We start from the raw sequence: 21129 nt of genomic DNA on the forward strand, positions 1-21129 counted from the left end.
GCTGACTGAGAAGTGTTGTTCTCATGTAGAGTGAACAGAGTTCTATCCAGGCATCAGCCGAGAGAGGAGAGTAGGGGTGCTGGCTATGGCGCAGTCTGGAAACCGTGGTGCATTTGATCCATGTTCATAGGGATTTACGTCTATTTGAAAGGAACACTGGAGACACTAATGGCCTTTATGTGGCAGGTGTTTCAAGAAATGTCATTTGCTCTGGCTATGGAAATCTGTTCTAGGCAGAGACATGGGTCAGTTTCCAAACCATCCTGTTCCAGAAGGCTCTGTGGATCAAGACCCTAAAACCAAACATTCAAAATGATAAACATGTTTGGGAGAAAGGTTCTCCCCAGATGCTCACCTCCTGATCTACCTCTGTGAATGGTGCCTCACAGTAGTGCAGAAATGCTTTTGTTAGAAAGAGGGTTTCCATGGAGGAAAGATGCTGGCCGGTTCTATAACTGTGCCCAGCTAAAAGAAAGAGCAGCCCACACCCTTGCATTTCATCTAGACACCTAGATTAGGTGGGCAGGGAAGAGGGGCTGAGCACAGGCCTTCACAGAGGATGGAAATCATAAGGCAGCCACAACTAATGATCGGTGAATCTCCGCATTATCATCATTTATGATTTGGTTATTGCTGGCAATGTGCTCAACACTGTCTGTGGCACAAAACAAAGACAGTCCCAGTCACAAAGAGCTTACAAGAAACAAAGAGCCTAAATGAGGACCCAGATTTAGTCTTGCTGAGTGCAGAATGTCCTCAACCCCCATTGACATCTGTAGACCAGATCCAACAAGGTGCAGAGCTCCCTCAGCTCTCACTGAGTGCAGTGAGAATGAAGGGCATTCAACTTGCAAGATTAGGCCTAAAGGGAACTGAAGGTGTTTAGCATCATCTCCCAGGAGGAGCTGAGTATCTTGTACGAGGGGCTTCATCCACAGGAAATCATCCAAGAACCAGCTATATCAGGGTACCACAGCACTTCTGAATCTGATCCCAGCAGAGCCAGAAAGTGCAGTGTCAACAAGCAAAAGTGAAAAATAATGATCTTTGTTACCGAGAATGTATAAAAGTCCATGGAAAAGTTCTGTTTTCGGGTCACTTCTTATTTGACCCAAGATGGTTTGGCTCATCCCTGGCCTGGACCTCTTCAATCTGCACCTTTAACAAAAAACTGAGCGGCACATTTCAAGACACAATGTGCTGCCTGGTGCTGTTGCATAGATAATATCTGGCAATGTGAGTGTTCCAACAAGTACAATAGTAGGCATAAACAACTTAAAAAAAAACACACTCAAATCATTGTTATCCTAGTCATAAGCTGAGCTGTTCAGCACATCACTCTCTGATTTTTATATTTAATTTTAGAAGCTGAAACTAAATGTTTTAATTTTATATTATTCTCAACATAATGCTAATTTGCTCCAGATGTCCACTCAGAGCTGAACGCTGCAATTTTGCATAGAAAGCATGTGCATCAGTGATTTATTCCAAAAAGCTTCTATTTTACTGCATTTCATTTTATTCTGAATGAAGTACTTAACAACATGTTTCTCTTTAACAATCTTACTTAATCATATGGATATAATTTTTTCAATTTACGTTTTCAGTTCTTTAGTGTGGTGGCCACAGGGTGTTTCTTAACCTAAGCAGATTAAATGCACATGTTGAAAGCTGCTTGTACTCAAGTTTGAAGCACTTGCATTTCAAAGTGCTTCATGTAAGGTACAGAAGTGATTGTGGTTTCCTGGTAGGTTAGGGGATGGAGGTATAAGTATCAGGAAAACCTTGTAGATCCCTTCTAAAAGTTGGATAATCATGCATGACAATAACATAATTTCATTTCTTTTAGAAATGTGGTCTGTGGTGAATGTTTAAGACATTTTTTATTGGGGTTCAGGAAAAAAAAGATTTAATTTTCTTGTCATTTCTGGGCTACAGTTCAACATTTCAGTTTAAAACTTATTTCTGTTGAGTTCCATTTCCAGTTTTCCTTAAATATTATCTTGGAAAGCTTCTTTTTAATTTTTTTTTAAGAGAGGTATATAAAGTGTGAGGCGCTTCAGCGTGAAACCTTTGACATGGGAGCTCAGCACATACAGTTGTTCCTGTGTGGAGACTGCTGTTGCTGAAGTATGTGAAGAATGGCATCTGGCAGTGTTCTCTGGAACTGCGTCATACGTGCAGTGCAGTTCAGAATAGGGAGTTCGCATGGACATGTGGTGCTGATCGGAACCTGAGAAAAAAGTCCTGGAGAGATTCCCTTGTTCTTAAAAAAAAAAAAAAAAAAAAAAAAAAAGGCTAAACCTGACCATAGTGAAAGCTCACTACAGAAATCTAGAATTATCCTTGTGCAGTGCATAGATGTATGTTCTAAGCATAAAAATAGTACACTATTTTTCTAAGAAATCAAGAGGTAGCCTTTTTTCCTTTTAAAAATCCTTTCAGCGATCTAATCCCTTTCTCGCTCAGGCTTTTATGTAGTCTATGACCATGGTATATGAATTTCCTGGGGCTATTTCTTTTGCAGGTCTAATATTCCCACCTGAATAACTTTCTTCCACTTATTTGTATTCATTTACATATGATTGTTTTATTTGTAAAAAATTGTAGCTTTTAGTTTTTCCCCAAATCCTCCCTGTTATTTCACATTTGTATTTATTTATAATGTTGAATTGTTGACACAGCTGGTAGGGAGCTAAGTGCTGTGGTTTCACACAATAACATTTCAGGCAATATGTGTAGCACTTATTTTTTATACATACCGTTTGAAAGCAATATGATTCATCAGTATGTTTTATTGTTACCCATCCATGTGGGCTGCAATCTATTTCGAATTAGTGAAGTGACTTGCTAAACACCCTCTAAACAATAGTCTGTGGGAAAACATTAAGTGCTATTCAAGAAGAACATTTCTGTAGAGCCTTTCATCCAAAAGGATCCCACAGTGTAGTAGAGAATGTAGGGATCACTCACTCACCACTGAAATGCAGTCACCTCTGTAGTGGAACATGACAGCTGTTCTGCACAGAGCTACTCTACACCACAGTTTGTAGAAAACAACTTCTCCACTTGAAATTGAAAAGGAATTTAGATAGGCAAAATGTAATTAAAGTGTTTAGTACCCTGCCTCTTGTGAAAAATACCAGAGTGACTTTGGTGAGTGTAAGTTGGCAGGATCTTAATTTTATGTCTCATCTGCAAATGGCACTTCCAATAGCACAGTACCCCTCACACTAGGCTAGGGTTTTAGTCAGGTTTTGGATCAGTGAGAAGAGTGCAACCTACTGATTCACCAACAGCCCTTCCTGCAATTTTTCCGGGTTCATTCTGCAGATCTCTTGTCCAAATAATGAATGTGGCCCATGTGGCTTAGCTTACGGGATCTGAGGAGAATACAGTCCAAAATAGCAAGGCTAAAATTAATATCTAAGAGTGGAAGGAGGGAAAGTTCCTGCCTGTGGAAGGGAGTCTGCGCCCACCCACAGGAGGATGAAGTACTCCTCTGGTATATGTTTCTCCCACTTTAGCCTGACCCCCACAGAAAACTATCTGCAGGAGGGTGAAGCTGGAGTGGAACAGTGATGGAGGGAAGCATCTGGGTTTCTCTGGATTTTTCTCCACAGACTATATGGGGAAGGCAGAGCAAGTTAATACAGCCTGAGGCAAATCATACTGAATCCCTTGCTGCCCCACCTTTAGGGGTGACTCCAGGGACAGCCATGGTAGGGCTCTTGCAGAAGCTCTGCTGTCCAAGACACAGCGGGGCCAAATGGCAGAGCAGAAATCAGGGCATCTGAGCAGATCCCCCAAGATCCCTTGGCTAAAGGGGAGGAACCCCAGCTTCATTTGCAGATGTTCAGACTAGCCCCTACCTTGATGTAAGAATAAGCAGATAGCCCTAGGAGCTGTAGCTGTCCCCTAAATCGGTTATTAATGTGTAGGGAGGAACCGTAAAGAACTGAAACTGGCCCAATCTTATGTTGAGAGTTAGCCATGCAATTCCTATGTGCTGTTCCTCACAGGAATTCAGCCAGTATTTGAAAGTTCATTTAGATCAGGGGTGGGCACACTACGGCCCGGGGGCCACATCTGGCCCTCCAGACATTTTAATCCAGCCCTCAAGCTCCCGCCGGGGAGCGGGGTTAGGGGCTTGCCCCGCTCCCCGCGGCTCCCAAAAGTAGCAGCATGTCCCCCCCTCCGCCTCCTACTCATAGAGGTAGCCAGGGGGCTCCGCACACTGCCTCCGTCCCAACCGCCACCTCTCCAGCTCCCATTGGCTGAGAACCACAGCCAATGGGAGTTACAGAGGTGGCGCCTGCAGATGGGGCAGCGCGCAGAGTTGCCTGGCCATGCCTCCATGTAAGAGCTGGAGTGGGGACATGCCGCTGCTTGTGGGAGTTGCTTGAGGTAAGTGCCCCCCAGAGCCTGCACCCCTGCCCCCCTCCTGTGCCCCTGCCCCAGCCCTGATCCCCCTTGCGCCCTCCGAACCCCTCAGTCCCAGCCCGGAGCACCCTCCTGCACCCCCAACCCCTCATCCCTAGCCCCACCCCAGAGCCTGCACCCCCAGCCAGAACCCTCACCCCACCGCACCTCAACCCCCAATTTCGTGAGCATTCATGGCCCGCCATACAATTTCCATACCCAGATGTGGCCCTTGGGTCAAAAAGTTTGCCCACCTCGATTTAGATATACAAATGTTGCAGATTGTTTGAGGGGAAACATTGAACTTTATTCTTATTTTATGATGTTAGAAATCACAGACTGAGAACAGAGCCCCCTTATTTGCAGAGAGAAATGAATTAGAACAGTGTATGGTAGGGACAGTGCCTTTTAAATACAGGAATGTAAATCTATCCACTTTTGTGAAACAGATTCTGTTTTGAAGGGAACCATTGAACTGTGTCGTACCATATGTAAAAATGCAGATTCATGAAAGAGCACTGTAGACAGGTAGAGCATTATTTTGCTGCTGAACTTCATATTTTCCTACAGGAAATTTAGTGATGACAAATTAAGGGACTAATAGAACTGGCAACAGCCAGAGACAGGGGTTCTGGAGCAATTTGTATAGTAAGGGTGCTGAGAGCCATTGAACCAAATTGTAAACTTTGTATATGATGGAAACCATTTCAAATGAGGGAGTGCAGCAGCACCCCCAACCCCCTAGTTCCAGCACCTATGGCCAGAGATGATATAGCAGCCATTGTATAAGCTTTCTCCCATACTTCAGCCCATACATCACAATCTTGACCTGCAGTTCTATTACTAGTCCCCCCGTGGGCAGAGATTACTAATTGCATCAAATGTGTGTGATCATGATCGAATGTAACAAAGGTTTTGAATTGAGCTCACCAAACTCATTTTCTTTTCTGGCCTGAGCAGCATTTGAACATAGGTTTTCAGAGGGGAAAAGGTATTAACCTATTGCCAGTGTGATAAGTAGCCAATTCCTGCTGTACTTGAAGAGATGTGTGAAGGACTCTCTTGTGCGGCACGTAATTGCTAAGGATCAATATAGAGTTACTTGCAGAAATCAGACCTGGGGGCAGATAGCAAGAGTTATAATAGTTAATGCTAAGAAGAAGAGATTTGGAAGGAATTTAAAACTTCACACTTCAAGGTTTAAGCCAGTCTCTGACTCCTAGGGGTTAGAGTAAGACCTTCATGGGAGGCAGATTATCATACATTTGCCGAGTGCAGGGTTTTTTGCACCTTCCTCTGAAGCATCTGGTGTGAGCCATTGTTAGAGACAGGAGACTGGACGACATACACCACAAGCCTGATCCAGTAAGTGAATTCTTATGGACTATTGGCATGTTCCTAATACAGTCTTATTGTATACAGAATAGTTGATGATGGCCTGTTCAAAAGGCAGACTGGACTGTATGCGGATCTCTCCATATTAGTTCATTCAAAGGAAAAAAGTTATGAAAAAAGAGGGAGAACATTGTGGTGGACTCTGCCATAAAAATGTTAGTTATAAAATAAATTCAAATTATTTAAATAAAAACTGAGCTGAGGATCCAGTGCCAAACTATAATAATTTAATATATTTTACTCAACCTAAAAATGTTTTTATCTAAAGGCTGCACACAACCAGAGTCAGTTATTGGCAAACACTTCAAGTTTAGGCATTCACTCTTCCTCCCAACCCCCCCCAACCTCCTTTCACATTTTAAACTAGGAAAGGCAATTTCTCCTACATCCTCTTCTCCTAGCCACATTGGAATGTTATCAGCTAAAAGTGCCCCAGTTCTGTGCTGCATAGAAGGGATTAATGAATTGCAAAAGCTCCTGTGGATATCATATCTTGGAAGGGAGTGTTCAACATGTTACATAAATAGGTCACTAAATCAGGGTGTGTAGTTTTTAATGAACCAAGATTAAAATTTGAAATAAATTTTCAGTGGCATCTTCAAAATATAAATGCCTTTTTCTTGTCTCTTTTATTCCTTTCCCTTTATTTTTGTCTTTCATCTCTCCTCCCTTCTATTCCATTAAGCTTTGCTGTACTATAATGTATTGCAGTGGACTTTTTTCAGTTATGTTTTTGATTATTTCCTGCTTGTTACTATAAAACTCCAGATGTTTTAAGATTTCATGGTTCTCTGGATATTTTTTCCTTTATTTTAATCTTCTTTTGTAACATGCCACACATGTGGTATTTTGGCCTTTTAGGATGCTATGCTATGCTAATCAGCCATGGTTGTTGGGTTTTTTGTTTTTTGAGGGGTTTTTTTTACCATTTTATCTTCTGTATATTGTCTTCTGTTGAAATGTCTTTATTTTGAGATATGGTTAACCATATACAGAGTATTTGATTTAGGTTTCTCTCATCCTGCTGTAGCATTCATTATACTGGCGAAATTATTTTTAGGCCCAATCTTGCAAACACATTTGTAAGTAAATTATTCGAGTCAATGAGACAACTTATATGAGTAAAATACTTCATGTGCATAATTGTTTGCAGGATCAGGGCCCTTAAAGATGAAAAGCAGGGTTTGTTTTGTTTTGTTTTGTTTGTTTAAAAATAAAATTAAAATGCTGTGCCAGATGAACAAAGTTTAGGCAACTAAACTAACAGAACTTAAATGAAGTCTCAGTATAGATGGATGTAAATATGTTGGAAGTTAAGTGCAAACTTGAATGGAAATACTTTATTTTCCTTTAAGATTAATTAAAACAGTGACTTGCTCATATAGATGACCAGACTTCTGAAGTGCAGGCATTAACTATGTTATACTTTTTTGTTTAAAGAAAAAAATCTAAAGTGAGCTGAAGAATGACATTTTGTGTACTTTTAAACTTAGTAATTGTTGACTCAGGTTTGGATTTTTTAATCAAACTTGTTAATCATATTTTCCTTCCCAAAATGAGCAAATCTGTCTTTAAAAATTGGAAGAGAAAAACAAACAAACAAAACCCTTGGATTCTGTGTTGTCCTTTAATGGCAGATAGCTTGCAAGCTTTTCACAAACCCATAATACCTTTCCAATGTACTTTTGCTAGAGAAAAGAAGATTGTTGTCTTCTTGTTTGCTCATGACATGGCTATCTGAATTTTTCATCCTGCACTTTTCAAAAAACATGCTCTATGCCAGGGTTTCTCAACTTTTTTCTTTCTGAGGCCCCCCCCCCCCCCCGCAACATGCTATTAAAACTCCACAGCCCACCTGTGCCACAATAGCTGGTTTTCTGCATATAAAAGCCAGGGCCAGGGGGTAGCAAGCAGGGCAATTGCCTGGGGCCCCATGCTACAGGGGCCCTCATTGAAGCTTCAGCTTCAGCCCCAGGTGGCAGAGCTCAGGGCCCTGAGCTTCAGCCTCATGCGGTGGGGCTTCGGCTTTCTGCCCTGGGCCCCAGCAAGTCTAATGCTGGCCCTGCTTGGAGGCCCCCCTGAAACCTGCTTGGGGGGCCCAGACTCCTGGTTGAGAACCACTGCTTTATGCAGTGTTATTTTTTTACCAGAAAGCTAAAATACTGCATCCAAATCAACTGTAATGAAGTTTCAGAAAATTCTTTAGTTGCAAACAAAATCTTTTGGCAAAATGGGTGGCGGTCATGCAATTGACCATAAGTCATCTTCAAGATGTTTATATCCTCTTCATACATTTCAGCAAGTATTACACCATGGCACCTCTTTTCAACAAATGTTTATCCCGTAGCATATACTAGGAAGAGTCACCTACAAGGATTTCAGAGATAGCAGAGATAGCTTACACTAACAGAAGGGATTTTTCCATCCAAACTCCACCTCCCCAAATAACGGTAGCTGCATCAATGGAAGCTACATCTGCTATGAAAATCAGAAGCTTGCTTCAGTATTTTTTGAGACAATTTGTATTTTGCTGGAAAATGTATGATAAACAAGATGAAAAAAGACCCTGGGATAATTAAACATTCAGTTCCCGGTGATCTAGTAGTACAGGAGGAATTAAGCCTATAAATAGTTCAATGTGCATTCCTTTGGCAGAACAAGTTTCTCTTTCCTTTTCCTGACAGGGGAAAATTTAAAGTTCAGTAAATACAATTTTTAAAATGATACGTTTTATGTTAATTATCATTACATTTTTGAGAACTCAAAAATGTGCTTAATACTGCACAAAAACAGGTAAAGATGTAAGGCTGTCCTGAAGAGCTTGTAGTCCTAAATCAACATGACACAAGTGAGGGTCATAAACCAACAAAAATGGTAAGAAGAAGGACGAGAATCACAATAATAAGATTATATGATTATCTAATAAGGCACATATGTCCATGATAAAAAAATTCCTTTAAAAAAGAAGTATGTGACCAAGAGTCATCTTCAACTTGACATTGGTTATCCTTTTAAAACTCGTTGACATTGGTTATCCTTTTAAAACTCGTTTAGAAGTTTGTACAACAGCTGGATTTGTGTCTACATGGACTACAGATGTGCTGATCAGTTGTTGTGCATATATATTTCAGTGCCTAAATTTAGATATTTTATAAATTGGTTATGTTGTGATACTTTATAAATTGGTTGGAACAAAAGTTTCATGAAGCCCAGAAGAGTTTTCAGCCCGCTCCTTCTCCCATTAACCACAGCAAGAGCAGAATCTATCTGCATATCTAGGGTACTGATTAAGTACCTCTCATTGTAGTGTCAGGAAGGGTAAGCTGAAGAAGTAAGGTTTCCATTTGCTTCTGAAAGTGGCGTGGTCTGTGATCATACTTACCTTGGGAGTGAGTTCCACAGTCTTGATCTGGCTTCTGTGGAAGTTTTATCTTTTGTGCTGAAGAGTCTTAGTCTCTTGATTGTCATTGTCATAGTTCCAATGCAATATAGTTGTCAGGGAGGTCATAGTTGCCCAAGGAGAAGACACAGCCCTCTAGGAAGTTAGGGTTAGTCCCATGCAGGGATATGAACATCAGGACAGTGACCTCAAATTAGATTTTGCAGTCAGTGGGGACAATGAGCAGAGAATGGAGCTGTGGAGTGATGTGTGGTTCTTAGTAGATGAGCTGCTGAACTTTGAAGTCAATGGGATCTACTCATGTTAGTAAAGTAACTCATGTACGTAAGTGTTTGCAGGGTCAGGACCTTATACTGTGAGCAACTCCATGACTTTAAATGTCTCTGCTGGGCTAGTTCTACATTCTTTCTGCACCCAGAACTCTCAGCAATGTCACTGGGGCTTCTAGGAATGCGTGGCTGGAGCTTGTAAAATTTACACAGATGAGATACAAGGGGCAGAAAACAAATCCTTATTTAACTAAATGAAATATGTTCACTAAACACGTTTCCAGGACCTACAGTGTATTATGTTTTTTCAAAATGAGACCCATCCAACATTAAATGTAACATATCTAAACTGCCTAACCATGTAAAGCAGAGCAAAATACACAAAGCAAATGAATAGCTGCAGTTACTCTAAAACTAGACAAAATTAAAGATCATATTGCATCTACCCACCATTTTATTTTTATAGTTTGTTTTAATTTAAGGCTGCCTCAGTATTAGTTACAAGGGAATTTCAATCTTCCCTTGCTGGACCCTTTCACATTTTCTTCTCGTGGGCACAAACAATGGTACAATAACAGTTGGCAAGAACCCCAATGCTGTTTTTACAAACTTTTTACACATTATAAAATGAGAACAAGTAAGGCTTCTCAAGGCACAAATGAAATATCATGTAGAGGGTTCATTTTGCAAGTGTAAATTGTTCAAAGCTTCCCAGAAAAAAAATAAAAATTGGCAGCCCCTTCATTTGTAACAAATATCTTCCACCATCGTGCTGCTGTAAAGAAAAAAAAACCCTGCCAATTTAAAATCATAAACTAGTTGTCTGAAATGAGCTTCTTAGGGGAAGTTGAGGGCCCAATTCTGCAGACACTTGATGCATGTGAGTCGCTCTGTTGAGATTGATAATTTGATTCCTTGCATGAGTAAAGTCATTTGTGTATTTTCAGGATTAGGTTCTTACACTGTAGCTACTGTAGAGAATTTAAAGTTATTCTCATCACGAGTTAGCAAAAACCATTTTAAAAGGAGACTATCTGGAATACTTTTACAGACTTGGCCCTAAATCTGCAAACAGGCACATGAGAAACCCCACTGACTTCAATAGGACAACTCACATGCATAAAGTTACTCACGTGCATAAGTGTTTGCAGGATTGGGCCTTATATATGACATTAAGCTCAAAGTTATTTAAAACTTTCATGCTTTTAAAGACTCACATAAATGTTTTTCCTCCGTCTGGATGGAATACACATATTTAAAGGATTTTTTTCCCATAACATATTTCAATAAATATTCATAATGTTTTGATATTTGGTAATCAATTGGGAAGAAAGAACATTTCATGATATTGAGAAGGACCTTAGATATTTTGACCAGACATAAGATTTCCTATTGATACTATTAAATGCTTTGGAATGAAATGTTTTGGGTTTTCCACCCGTAGGCTGTCTGAGATGTCAGCAGCCAATATGACCTGCTCTTTCCCTTTTAGGTCTATAAATAAAAGGCAGCTTGTTTAACTGATCTTGCAGCGGAGAGCAGAGGTGTATATTAATGAGCTTTTTCTAATGGCACACTGGACCTATTTAGCACTACAACTGTGAAGGCTTCTCTTTTTCAGTCATAACTCATTTCCGATTAAAATGTCAGTTATTGCTCCACCTCATGGTTTGAGCTATTTAGTTTATAGTTTGTTTCTTCTGATCTATACCACTGACAGACATTCTAGACATGGCTGTGATTAAATATGCTTATGGAAATGGCAAAAATTTGATAATATAAACCCTACTGGGAATGCACTGTTATTCTGCATGGGGACATTTTCAGGTGCATTTAAGATGTAATATGGAAGCAAAGAAAAACATTTTAATCAATTACTGTTATTATATTAAATTATTTTTGTAAGGAAAATTGTGATATGCTTAGAGCACTATCACATAATTTGGTATTTTCATAAATACCCATTTTAAATTGATTACATTCCAGCAATTGCACTGTTGTGTGAGTTGTAGCATTAAATAGACTATTTAGTGTTTGTGTTGGGGGAAATGACAGTTGATGAACAAATCTGATGACCTAAAAATAGTACAACTTATTTGCTTCTGGGGAAAGTTTCACATTCATGTACAGTATTAAAAACCAATTAATTGCACCATTTTATTCCTTGTACCTCAATGGCATCATTTTCTATTCATGTTTGTATTTATATAGGATTCTGGTTTCTAAAGCATGCATTAATGATCTAAACCAAAAGTAGGTTCCAGAAGTATAATTATTATTTTTATTTATAAGCCTGTTTAAAGGCTTAGGTGGCTTTTACTGAAACAAAGGATTGTGGAGCATTTGTTACAATTATCCCCAGCATCAGATCTCAATAAAAAAAAAAAAAAGCATAAGGTAGTAGGATTAAGTACTGACAGATTGATACCAGATGTCTGGGAGATACAATAAGCAGCCTGCTCAGTTGATCAAGTAGTTCAGATGATCCCAATGTTCTTTGGGAACTATACATTAATTCCTTGTAGTTGGATCTTAGAATCTATCAAGCATGACTGATTGCTCTTATTGGCAGATATTTGGAGTGAGGCAAGGGTGCCCAGTTTTCTCCAGTAGAGGGTACACTGTATGGTCAGAGGATTCGGGCTAAGGTGTTGCCTGGTGGCAGGAAAGGTACAAGTAAATAAATATCCTTGCTAAATTTAAGATAGTGCAATATCAGTAGATAAAACTAATGGGACACAGATAGGGGCAGTGAAGTGGAAGTCTCGCTGCTGATGATACTGTTTCTAATAAGTATGTGTCAGTGGGAACCAAAAATAGAGGTTTTTGGTCAAACTAAGAGAGAAATGAATCCATATCTGTTTGGGTGTTTGTGCTGCTACAGTAGCTTAGACCACGTAGGGTGTGCTCCTACTCCTCCTAGGGCCTGGATTCATCAAAGTATGTTTCTATGTAACTACAAGTACAGTATGTGGATAGTCCCACAGAAGTCAATGGGACTTCTCATACGTTTCAAGTTATGCAGGTGCTTAAGGGTTTTGCTGGACTGGGACATTGGCCAGTGGAAGTTTTGCCACCAACATCAGTAGATGCAGAATGGGACCCTTAACTAGTTTGCATTATTCAGAATATTTTGTACTTTGCATTTGACCATAGATATTGGAACTAATTAACAATGCCCTAGAAATCACATTGTAGGTCAAGATCCTACACTGATTGATGCTCTCTATTTCATTCAAGAGTAAAGTGGCTTTAGTTTATACATATGGAGGCTTAACATGCTTTAACTTATGTGCTTTGACTACATACTTGTAGTTGATTTGCCGTAACTTTCCTGAATGTTCCTGTGCAGACCTGGTCTGAGGGGAGAATGGAGGGGTACAGTCCTGGGGACTGCAGTGCAGGGTTTGTAGACATGAGCTGCATTTTCAAAATGTTGCCTTTAAGGAGGGTGTTTTGGGAATGCCAGATTTGCCACTATTGCTTTATTTTTCAATGAATTTCAACATATTTGTTGACTTGTAGCTTCGAAAAATTTGCAAGTCTCAGGTTGCTTATTTCTGAAGCTGTTTTCTGAAGTTTTGCAGTATTTGTAGCTTTTTTTCCTTTTATTTATTTATTTTAATTTATTTTATTTATTTTGCCATGGCTGAATGGAATCTGTCAAGGCTCCTCCCACCTCTCCAAACAACATCAAATGTTCCGAGAGGATCCCTGACCAAATAGAATTTCTGAAGTCATAGGTCACTTGTTTCCAGCTAGTTTTGAGGAGCATTCATGATTACTGGTGGGGAGAAAGTTGGCAGTGTTGATATATAACTTCTGATCTCAGTCTGAGAGTCTGTGTAGGGCCAGGTCTGCCATATAGACACAATAAGCAACTGCGTAGGGCAGCACAGTATTAAGGGTAGCAAAAGCTTAAGAGACCATTTAATGTATGAGTGACTGGGAGAGGCAGAAGCTTTACAGTTTGCCTAGAACAGAAAAACCCTTGCAGCAGGCCCTGGGCTTGTGTATGTGTTTGTGTTAATTTGTCATATGCAGCGCTGCCTGTACATCCAAGAACAAAATATCGTCCACAAAGTAAAAGCCATTCTGGGAATGCAGATCACTTTGTCCACTGTATTTAAAGGATCAGCTGTCATCAGTCTGTGTCTGATGGCATATCCCTTTCTCTGTGAATAGCTAGAGCTGTCATTTTAAGGAACTGGGAGGCCACTGTTACCCTTGGCTGATTTTGGAAAAAATGTAGGGCTAGATTCAGAGCTGGCATCAGTAGGCACAAATCCATTTGGTTTCAATCGAGTCACTGGTTTCTGCCAGCCCTGAATTTTCCCCCTAATATTTTACCCAGGCTTCATTAAACTGTCATGTACTTTTTTTCTCTATTTGCTTTCCTGTCATTGCTGATTACCGAGATATTTGTGTGTAAATAGAAGCTTTCTCTCTGCTGTATAATTAGTCTGCTCCTCCTGTCCAGTTCATTCATTGATCCTGAAATCCAATGTTTTCCTTTATTCTACAGAACTGTGGAATCAAACATCACAAATGAAGACTGTGCTTTACCAAGTTCCAACAGTAATAGAAAGAAGGGTGTCTTCCTTATCACATACTCCAATTAATATGCCAGGACAATGATGCTAGAGCAATCCTTTCACCACCTGTACCAACTCATACTGATCCATGAGCGGTGCCCACTCATGTAGAATTTTGTTCCTAGGCACTAGACTGAGACCACCATCAGATTGTAATGACTTCAGGTCACTGCTGATCTCAGCTACATTGAGCTGGACTCTAGGGGATGACCTAGAGGTGAAAAGCCCCATATCCCATTTCCAATCCCCTGAGCCAGCCAATTACCTGAGCTTGAGCCACTGTTTTCTTTCTTTTTGCCTCCAGTTTACAGTACTTTCTAGAACACAAGTAAGTGCTCCAGCTCCCTGGGGATGGTGAAAGCAGCTGCTGGGTCAGCAGTTCAAAGCAATATTTTATGTAATCATTTCATATGTGACACAGTAGTATTTAAATTACTTAGCCAAGCAGGTGCTGGAACATCTGCATATCTGGCTAGTTTCTAGTACGAGTTGTGATCATTTTGTAGTTGGGAATCACTTTCAGACCCATTCTGACAATGAATAAGGGAAATCTGGGATTTATTTCACACCCCAGCAGCAATGATTATCAACCCATCCCTGCTTCCACTGAAGTCAGTGGGAGCTTTGCTATTGACTTTAATTAGGATCAGGCCTTGCCTTTCTGTTCGTTAGTCAGTCACTCATTGGAAGCCTGCAACACAATCCATGTGTATGTGTGAGAGAAACAAAGAATGTGCTGGAGTTTGGTCGGTTGCACTTGGATAACTAATGTAAACTCTCTTGGTGAAATCTTGATCCACCTGAAGATAATGACAACCCTTCCATAGACTTCAGTAGAGTGAGGAATTCACCCTCTCTCCTGTCTTTGATGTCTTTCATGCAAGTCTCTAGTAAACTAGCGTCACACCAGAAACTTAGTTTCTGTAAATGATCATTTTAAAATACACCTCACTTTTAAAAACTCCTCCATGCAGCTGAGTTCAAGGCTAACGGACTTTGTTTCTCAAATAAACTATTTGAGATCCCAAATGGTTGAGGGGCAACGTCCTCTCACTGCAAGCAGGAGCACCCCTAGCCAGATGGAAAATGTGTTCCACACCCTTACCCCCACCCACACTCCTGCAGCTGAGTCAAAACAAAAAACAAAAAAACCCCAAACCTCCCAGCCTCCCAGTCAGAGCAAGGCAGGGGAGTCGGGGGGAGAATGGCGAGCAGTTTGCTGCTCTTTGGAAGCTTGCACCTAGGGCAACTACCATGCTCACTTGCCCCCATAGAACTGGCCCTGTATGCAAGGATGATGGAAAATGAGCAATGCAGTAAAACTGCAATGGAGAGTAAGCTGGGCAGGGAGTGGAACTCACCCGAGTGCAATACACAACACCTATCCCTAGGAAAACAGTAGAGATGGTTGAAAAAAAAATTCCCCACAGCAAATTTTAACTTTTTGGCAAAAGAATGAAAAATTGAAAAATTTCAGCCAAGAACTGAAAAATGTTGGCTGAAAAAGTTGGCCTGAAAACATTTCCATTCAGAACTGCTGCCATGGTGCTTCGTACGAATGTCAATTCTGGTGCCTCATGCACTCATCCTCCTTTGTGGGCCAGGCTTCCAGACTATATATCCCATGATGCAGCATAGCCACTCCTCTTGCTGAGCCACTGCAGTGTAACATGGAATTCCCTGTCTGCAGTGCATCATGGGAGTGGTATGATGTAAAAACCTGGCCCACAGAAGAGAATAGAGGAATGGGGCACCGCATCAACATTGTTATTTTTTGAACAAAAGTTTTCAGTTTGGGGATGTTCAGTTTTTCAATGAAAAGTCCAAATTTTCCACAGAAAGCAGATGCTCTTTGCAAAAAATTGCCATTTGTTGAAAACTCAATTTTCTTTGAAAAAAAAATTCAAGAGACAATTTTCAGCCAACCCTGGTAAACAAAAGAGCAGTGCATAATGATTTATTTATGTCAGGATTTTAAGGTTCTGACAATTCGATCTTATTAGCACATGTGATGATCTGAAATTACATGCGCGGATGTATTTGTAAGGCCTGATCCTGTAAGGTGTAAGTATCTTTAACTTCCATTAGCATTTCACAAGAGCAGGCTTCTACTAGTGTTAAAGTAGTTACTAGCTGGAAAGGCATACAATAAATGTACGACATGCAGTATTTGAGGAGAAAGTACAGCTCCAATTAATACAATCTTGGATGAGCTTAAATTTTTGCAAAATGCAACAAGCGGGTCTAATGTATCCTTGGTAGTCTCATTTTACTTCTTGGAAATATCACTTACATTACAGGAACATGAACCAGATCCTCAGCTGGGGTAAATCTGTGTGGCTCCTTTGAAGTTTATGGAGTTTATACCACTTTACACCATCTGAGATTCTGGCCCATAGAATTTGCCATGCCAAATCAGGTATTTGGCATCCAGTTTTATTTACTACAAGGAGGGGAGTTTCCTTCTGTTTTTTGTTGTGTAAAATAGGGACTAGGCAAAACATCTGGAAATATGAAATGTAACAGGCTTTTAAAAAACAGCTGCAGTCTTGAAGCAAAGCGAAACAGAGAAAAGTATTTCAAAAGTGTGATTATATACTTCTAAGAGAGCAATGGGTAATGCTGCAAAAAATACAAGGTACCAGGGTACATTTGATTGATTCTAACCACATGTGTTGGGAGAGCATCTGAGTCTGTCTCTCTAATTTTTTGCATTGTGACAAAAAGATGCATATTAGGTTCAGCATGTTTTATTCAGTAATACCAAGTGTGTGTGTGTGTATATGTGTGTGTGTAAGAAGCAAGCTGATGACCAGTTAGGAAATTCGATAAGACCACCCGGTTAATTCACCCCTTCCTGTTATGTATCAGATACCAACAAATTCTATCATTGCATACTTCAAACTACAGATTAGCATCCATACTGGAAACTGATAAAAGAAACCATTCTAACCACTTAGTTTTGTAGTGCAGTGAAACAGTACCAGAACAGAAGCTATGATGCTTATGTTTAATCTTTAACTAGACTCCGTATTTCTTTCACACCAAACCGTCTGTGTTTCAGTCCAATAGAGGGGTTGATATTTCAAGGGAAGAGAAATTATATATAGGATCACAAATATACCAGTTCATGTTAATAACATAAATTTTAGAAATGGACCTTGGAATCCTGTAGTGTAATAGAAACAAAGCTAAACAGGAAAAGGTCTCATATTTTGGTAATGTCACTTGCAGTTAGGTGGTATGTTCCTTCAAAGATCTAACAACCCTTTCAATTTACTTCTGTCAGCTTTGGATCAGGCCCTCTACTTTGTCCATGGGAGTTGAAGGCACCCAGCAACTACTAAAAAACACTTTGTACTGTGCAAAATCAGTTAAACTCACCCATATTATTTGTACAATCAAATTCTTTTTCTCTTTCAGATCTTACATTTTTATAATAGTAGAACTCTGAGTGTAATAATGATAATTCTTATTATGCATGTGTCTATAGAATCTGAATCAGTATCTGTTTCTCTGTATATACGCAGATACTAATTCACACACGCACTTGCGAAATTCTACTCACCCACTATCCAGTGTGGAGAGTGTCTGAGCTGGTGAGTTTTTATGATAATTTTGTAAGACTGACATATCCTCATGAACACTAGTACTTTTACATCTGCAGTTGCTAGCTATAGCTCTTAATACTGCTTGTCCACATCTGTATTGGCTCTTGACCTATAGGATTTGTAATAGATGCTACGCAGCACTATAAACTACCACTTTAAGCTTTCTTAGTGAAACCAGAACAGTAAAAGCCAGTATTGCTCAGCTATATCAATGTGGAGAATAGAGCAAGCAGGTGGGGTGCCAGGTGCAGGCAGGCTAGAGTTAGCAACAGGAGAGTTCATTTGAATGGATCAGGAGGTGGATCAAATCATCTTCTGTAGTCTGTTTTATACTATGCACTGTGCAGGATTTCAGTTCTCTGAAGACAGGTTCTTCTGTGCCACACAGATTCTCTCCGTTCCGTGTGTGGCAGCGGATTGTTATACCCCACAAAGTTTCTTGTGCCAATTCATTTTATACTCCTGGGGGCATTCTGTCCCAAAAAATTAAAAATGCCATGCCAAAAAATTTCATGCTCAAATAAATTGGTTAGTCTCTAAGGTGCCACAAGTACTCCTTTTTATGCCAAAAAATTAAAAATTCTGCACACAATGTTTTGAAATTCTGCAAATTTTACTTGTCAAAATAATGCTATGCAATCATGCCACTTTTAATTACTTTGGTAATTTATTTCAAAATACCTGTCAGCAAGTATGTCTGTAACAATACACGACACACACAAAAATTCCCCCAGGAGTAGAAAGTTAAAGAAATGCCTATGACAACGCAGTTCCTGTTTCTCTGCCCCCTATCCTTCTAGAGCCTAGCCGGGGTGGGGGGAAGGGCAGACACCCACAACCCATCCCACCAAGAGCCCACCTTCGGGACCCCCTCAGCCAATACACCTGCACCCCATCCCCCTCAGAGTGCAGCCGCAGCGCCCCCCCAGCCCAGATACCTGCACCCCCTCCCTCCCAGAGCCCAGCTACAGGGCCCCCCCCAGCCCAGATACCCGCCCCTCTCCCCTCCCCAGAGCCCAGGGATCCAGAGGGAGAAACAGCCTGATGCTGGGTCCCAGGCTTTCACGGAGTTTCCTGTGTGCCGCCCTCTCCTTCCCTCGGGGCGTGCTGGGAACTGCAGCTGCCAGAAACCCTCTAGCTCCCTCTCCCTCCCACCAGCAGTGTCTTCTATGTGCAAGCTGGGCTCTGCAGAGTCCAGTGGCCTCTAGTGGTGACCAGCAGCACTGCAGCCCATTTCTGTGGAGGAAAAGAAATTCTGCGTGCACAATGTTAATTTCTGCAAAATTCTGCATTGTGCAGTGGTGCAGAATTCCCCCCAGACTAATGTTAAAAACACTGTTTAAGAGAACACTTCAGAAGCTGAACGCTTGTTCTTTCTTTAAACTTCCTTACCAAGACCATATTTTTAAGGTTCAGCACTGCACACTGAAAGTGTGAGATATTTATAATAATATAGTATTATCTATCCACACACCGTGCCATTCATGATAGATGAAATTAACAGCACAAAATGATGTGTTTCACCCATAAATTTCAGCAGATGTCTGAGTTTTGGTTGATTTATTACATGTCTAGCTTGGGTTTTAACTGTACTCATTGTGGCTGCCCATGGTTTATTTAATAATGCTTTACAGAGATGTTTTGTGGCTTTATTGCAGTTTGAAGGGTGCAACAAGGCATTCTCTAGGCTTGAAAACCTTAAGATTCACCTGCGGAGTCATACTGGAGAGAAACCTTACCTATGTCAGCACCCTGGCTGCCAGAAAGCTTTCAGTAACTCCAGTGATCGGGCAAAGCACCAGCGCACACACCTGGATACTGTAAGCATTACCTTATTTCATATTATGGCTTGCACAGAGAGTTTAAACAGGCTTTGTACAGGATCTGCATTGAAACTGGCATATGGCAGCTTCCATTTCATTAAAATGTCTAAATAATAATAAGTGAAGGAAGAGGTGCTTTGATTTTTAGCTGCATGTATTGATTTAAATAACGGAGGATTTGCTCATTTAACCATTGAGGGCAAAATTCTATTACCCTTACTCAAACCGAGGAATACCTTACTGTGAGAATACTCCTGGAGTAAGCTGTTGCTCACCTTGAGGAACTGCTTGTAGAGTAAGATACTCCTCTGTGTGAGTAAAGGGGGCAGAATCAAGGCTTGAAAAATTGTCGCTGTAAGAAATTCAATAGTTTTCTTGCTTATTTTGACTAAGTCTGATCTAAATGACCACAGAAACATGGCAAACACCTTAAGAGAAAATAAATTAATGGACACGATTTTGTAAAAAAAAAAAAACCCCCACCCCAAAAGGCAAGAATACCTCAACCATGTGTGATGTGTTAATAATGCTAATGATTAACTAACTGCACTGAAAATGAACCATAAGTACCAAGTTCTTCTCGCATATAGACATGGTAGACCTCGACTCTAATGTTCTGCTCTTAATGCATGCACAGCACATGGGACCTGCTCCAAACCCTACTTATGTTCGTGGGAGTCTTTCTGTTGACTTCTGTGATGGGCTTTGGATCAGGCCCTTGGAGAGCATGCAAGGAGGGCAGAATATCTTCAGTGTGATTCTCAGAAGAGGAGTTTTACCGAAGTGTATCTGCAGTGGGTGAACCTGTGGAAGAAGACACACAATGTGCCTTTCTCCTTGATCCATAATAAAAAGGCCATGTTAGCTGGCCCCAGTCGAGGATGTTTGGGGTTTCTGACATATGATCCGTTCATCAGGGTTTTTTTTTAAGTAGCCATTCTAAAAATTTTAATTTGTGCTGAAGCTGCCCTAAATCCTGATACAATTAACTCGCCAATTTTACGGCAAAGGAAGCAAACAGACATCATAGGCCAATTAAGTCCCCAGCCTAGAGCTTGTGAAGAATAACAGCAAGAGTCTTTCCTTTGTCTTTTTCAAAGAGATGAATGTATGATTTAACATTTGGCCGAGTGTTTATAGGGCAGAACTTTTGAGTTTAATTGATATTTACTCTTTAAGCAGCTACACATTTCAGACAGTGCAGCATTAAGGAATGCGTAATGTACATTATGCCTTGCAAAAACAAACAAGCAAGAGAAGCGAGTCAGTCACATTTTCCAAACCCAAGCACACTTACAATAACAATGTTTTATTTATTTGAAAGTCAACCTGAAATATTTGAATTTGTAATTAGTTCTAAAATGTGTCTTTTGAAACTGAATATACTGTATGGGATACACATTTTTGAAGTTTAACTGCTTGAAGTTAATATAAAAACATATATATAAGCTTGACTCACAAATAGAATATCATTCAGTAGAGCTTTTGTACAATTATATAGTACACTGAACAAAATAACCCACAGTTCTTGTGGCTGTTTATCTATGTGATATTGCAAAGAAATCTCTAAACTTAGCTCTCTCTTTTCTTCTCCTTTTCTCTCTGTTTCTTTAA

The 21129-nt window shown here is 40.3% G+C and overlaps 1 protein-coding gene across 1 annotated transcript in view; it reads left to right on the top strand.

The window, feature by feature from the left end:
- Positions 1-21129, top strand: part of GLIS1 (GLIS family zinc finger 1) — a 266617-nt gene that overhangs the window by 197316 nt on the left and 48172 nt on the right. Inside the window, exon 5 of the mRNA XM_074961708.1 lies at positions 19351-19512. Coding sequence (XP_074817809.1) covers positions 19351-19512 — 162 coding nt within the window. The remainder of the gene's footprint in view (positions 1-19350; positions 19513-21129) is intronic.

This window comes from Natator depressus, chromosome 8 (genome assembly GCF_965152275.1).
Source record: "Natator depressus isolate rNatDep1 chromosome 8, rNatDep2.hap1, whole genome shotgun sequence".
Lineage (NCBI taxonomy): Eukaryota > Metazoa > Chordata > Testudines > Cheloniidae > Natator > Natator depressus.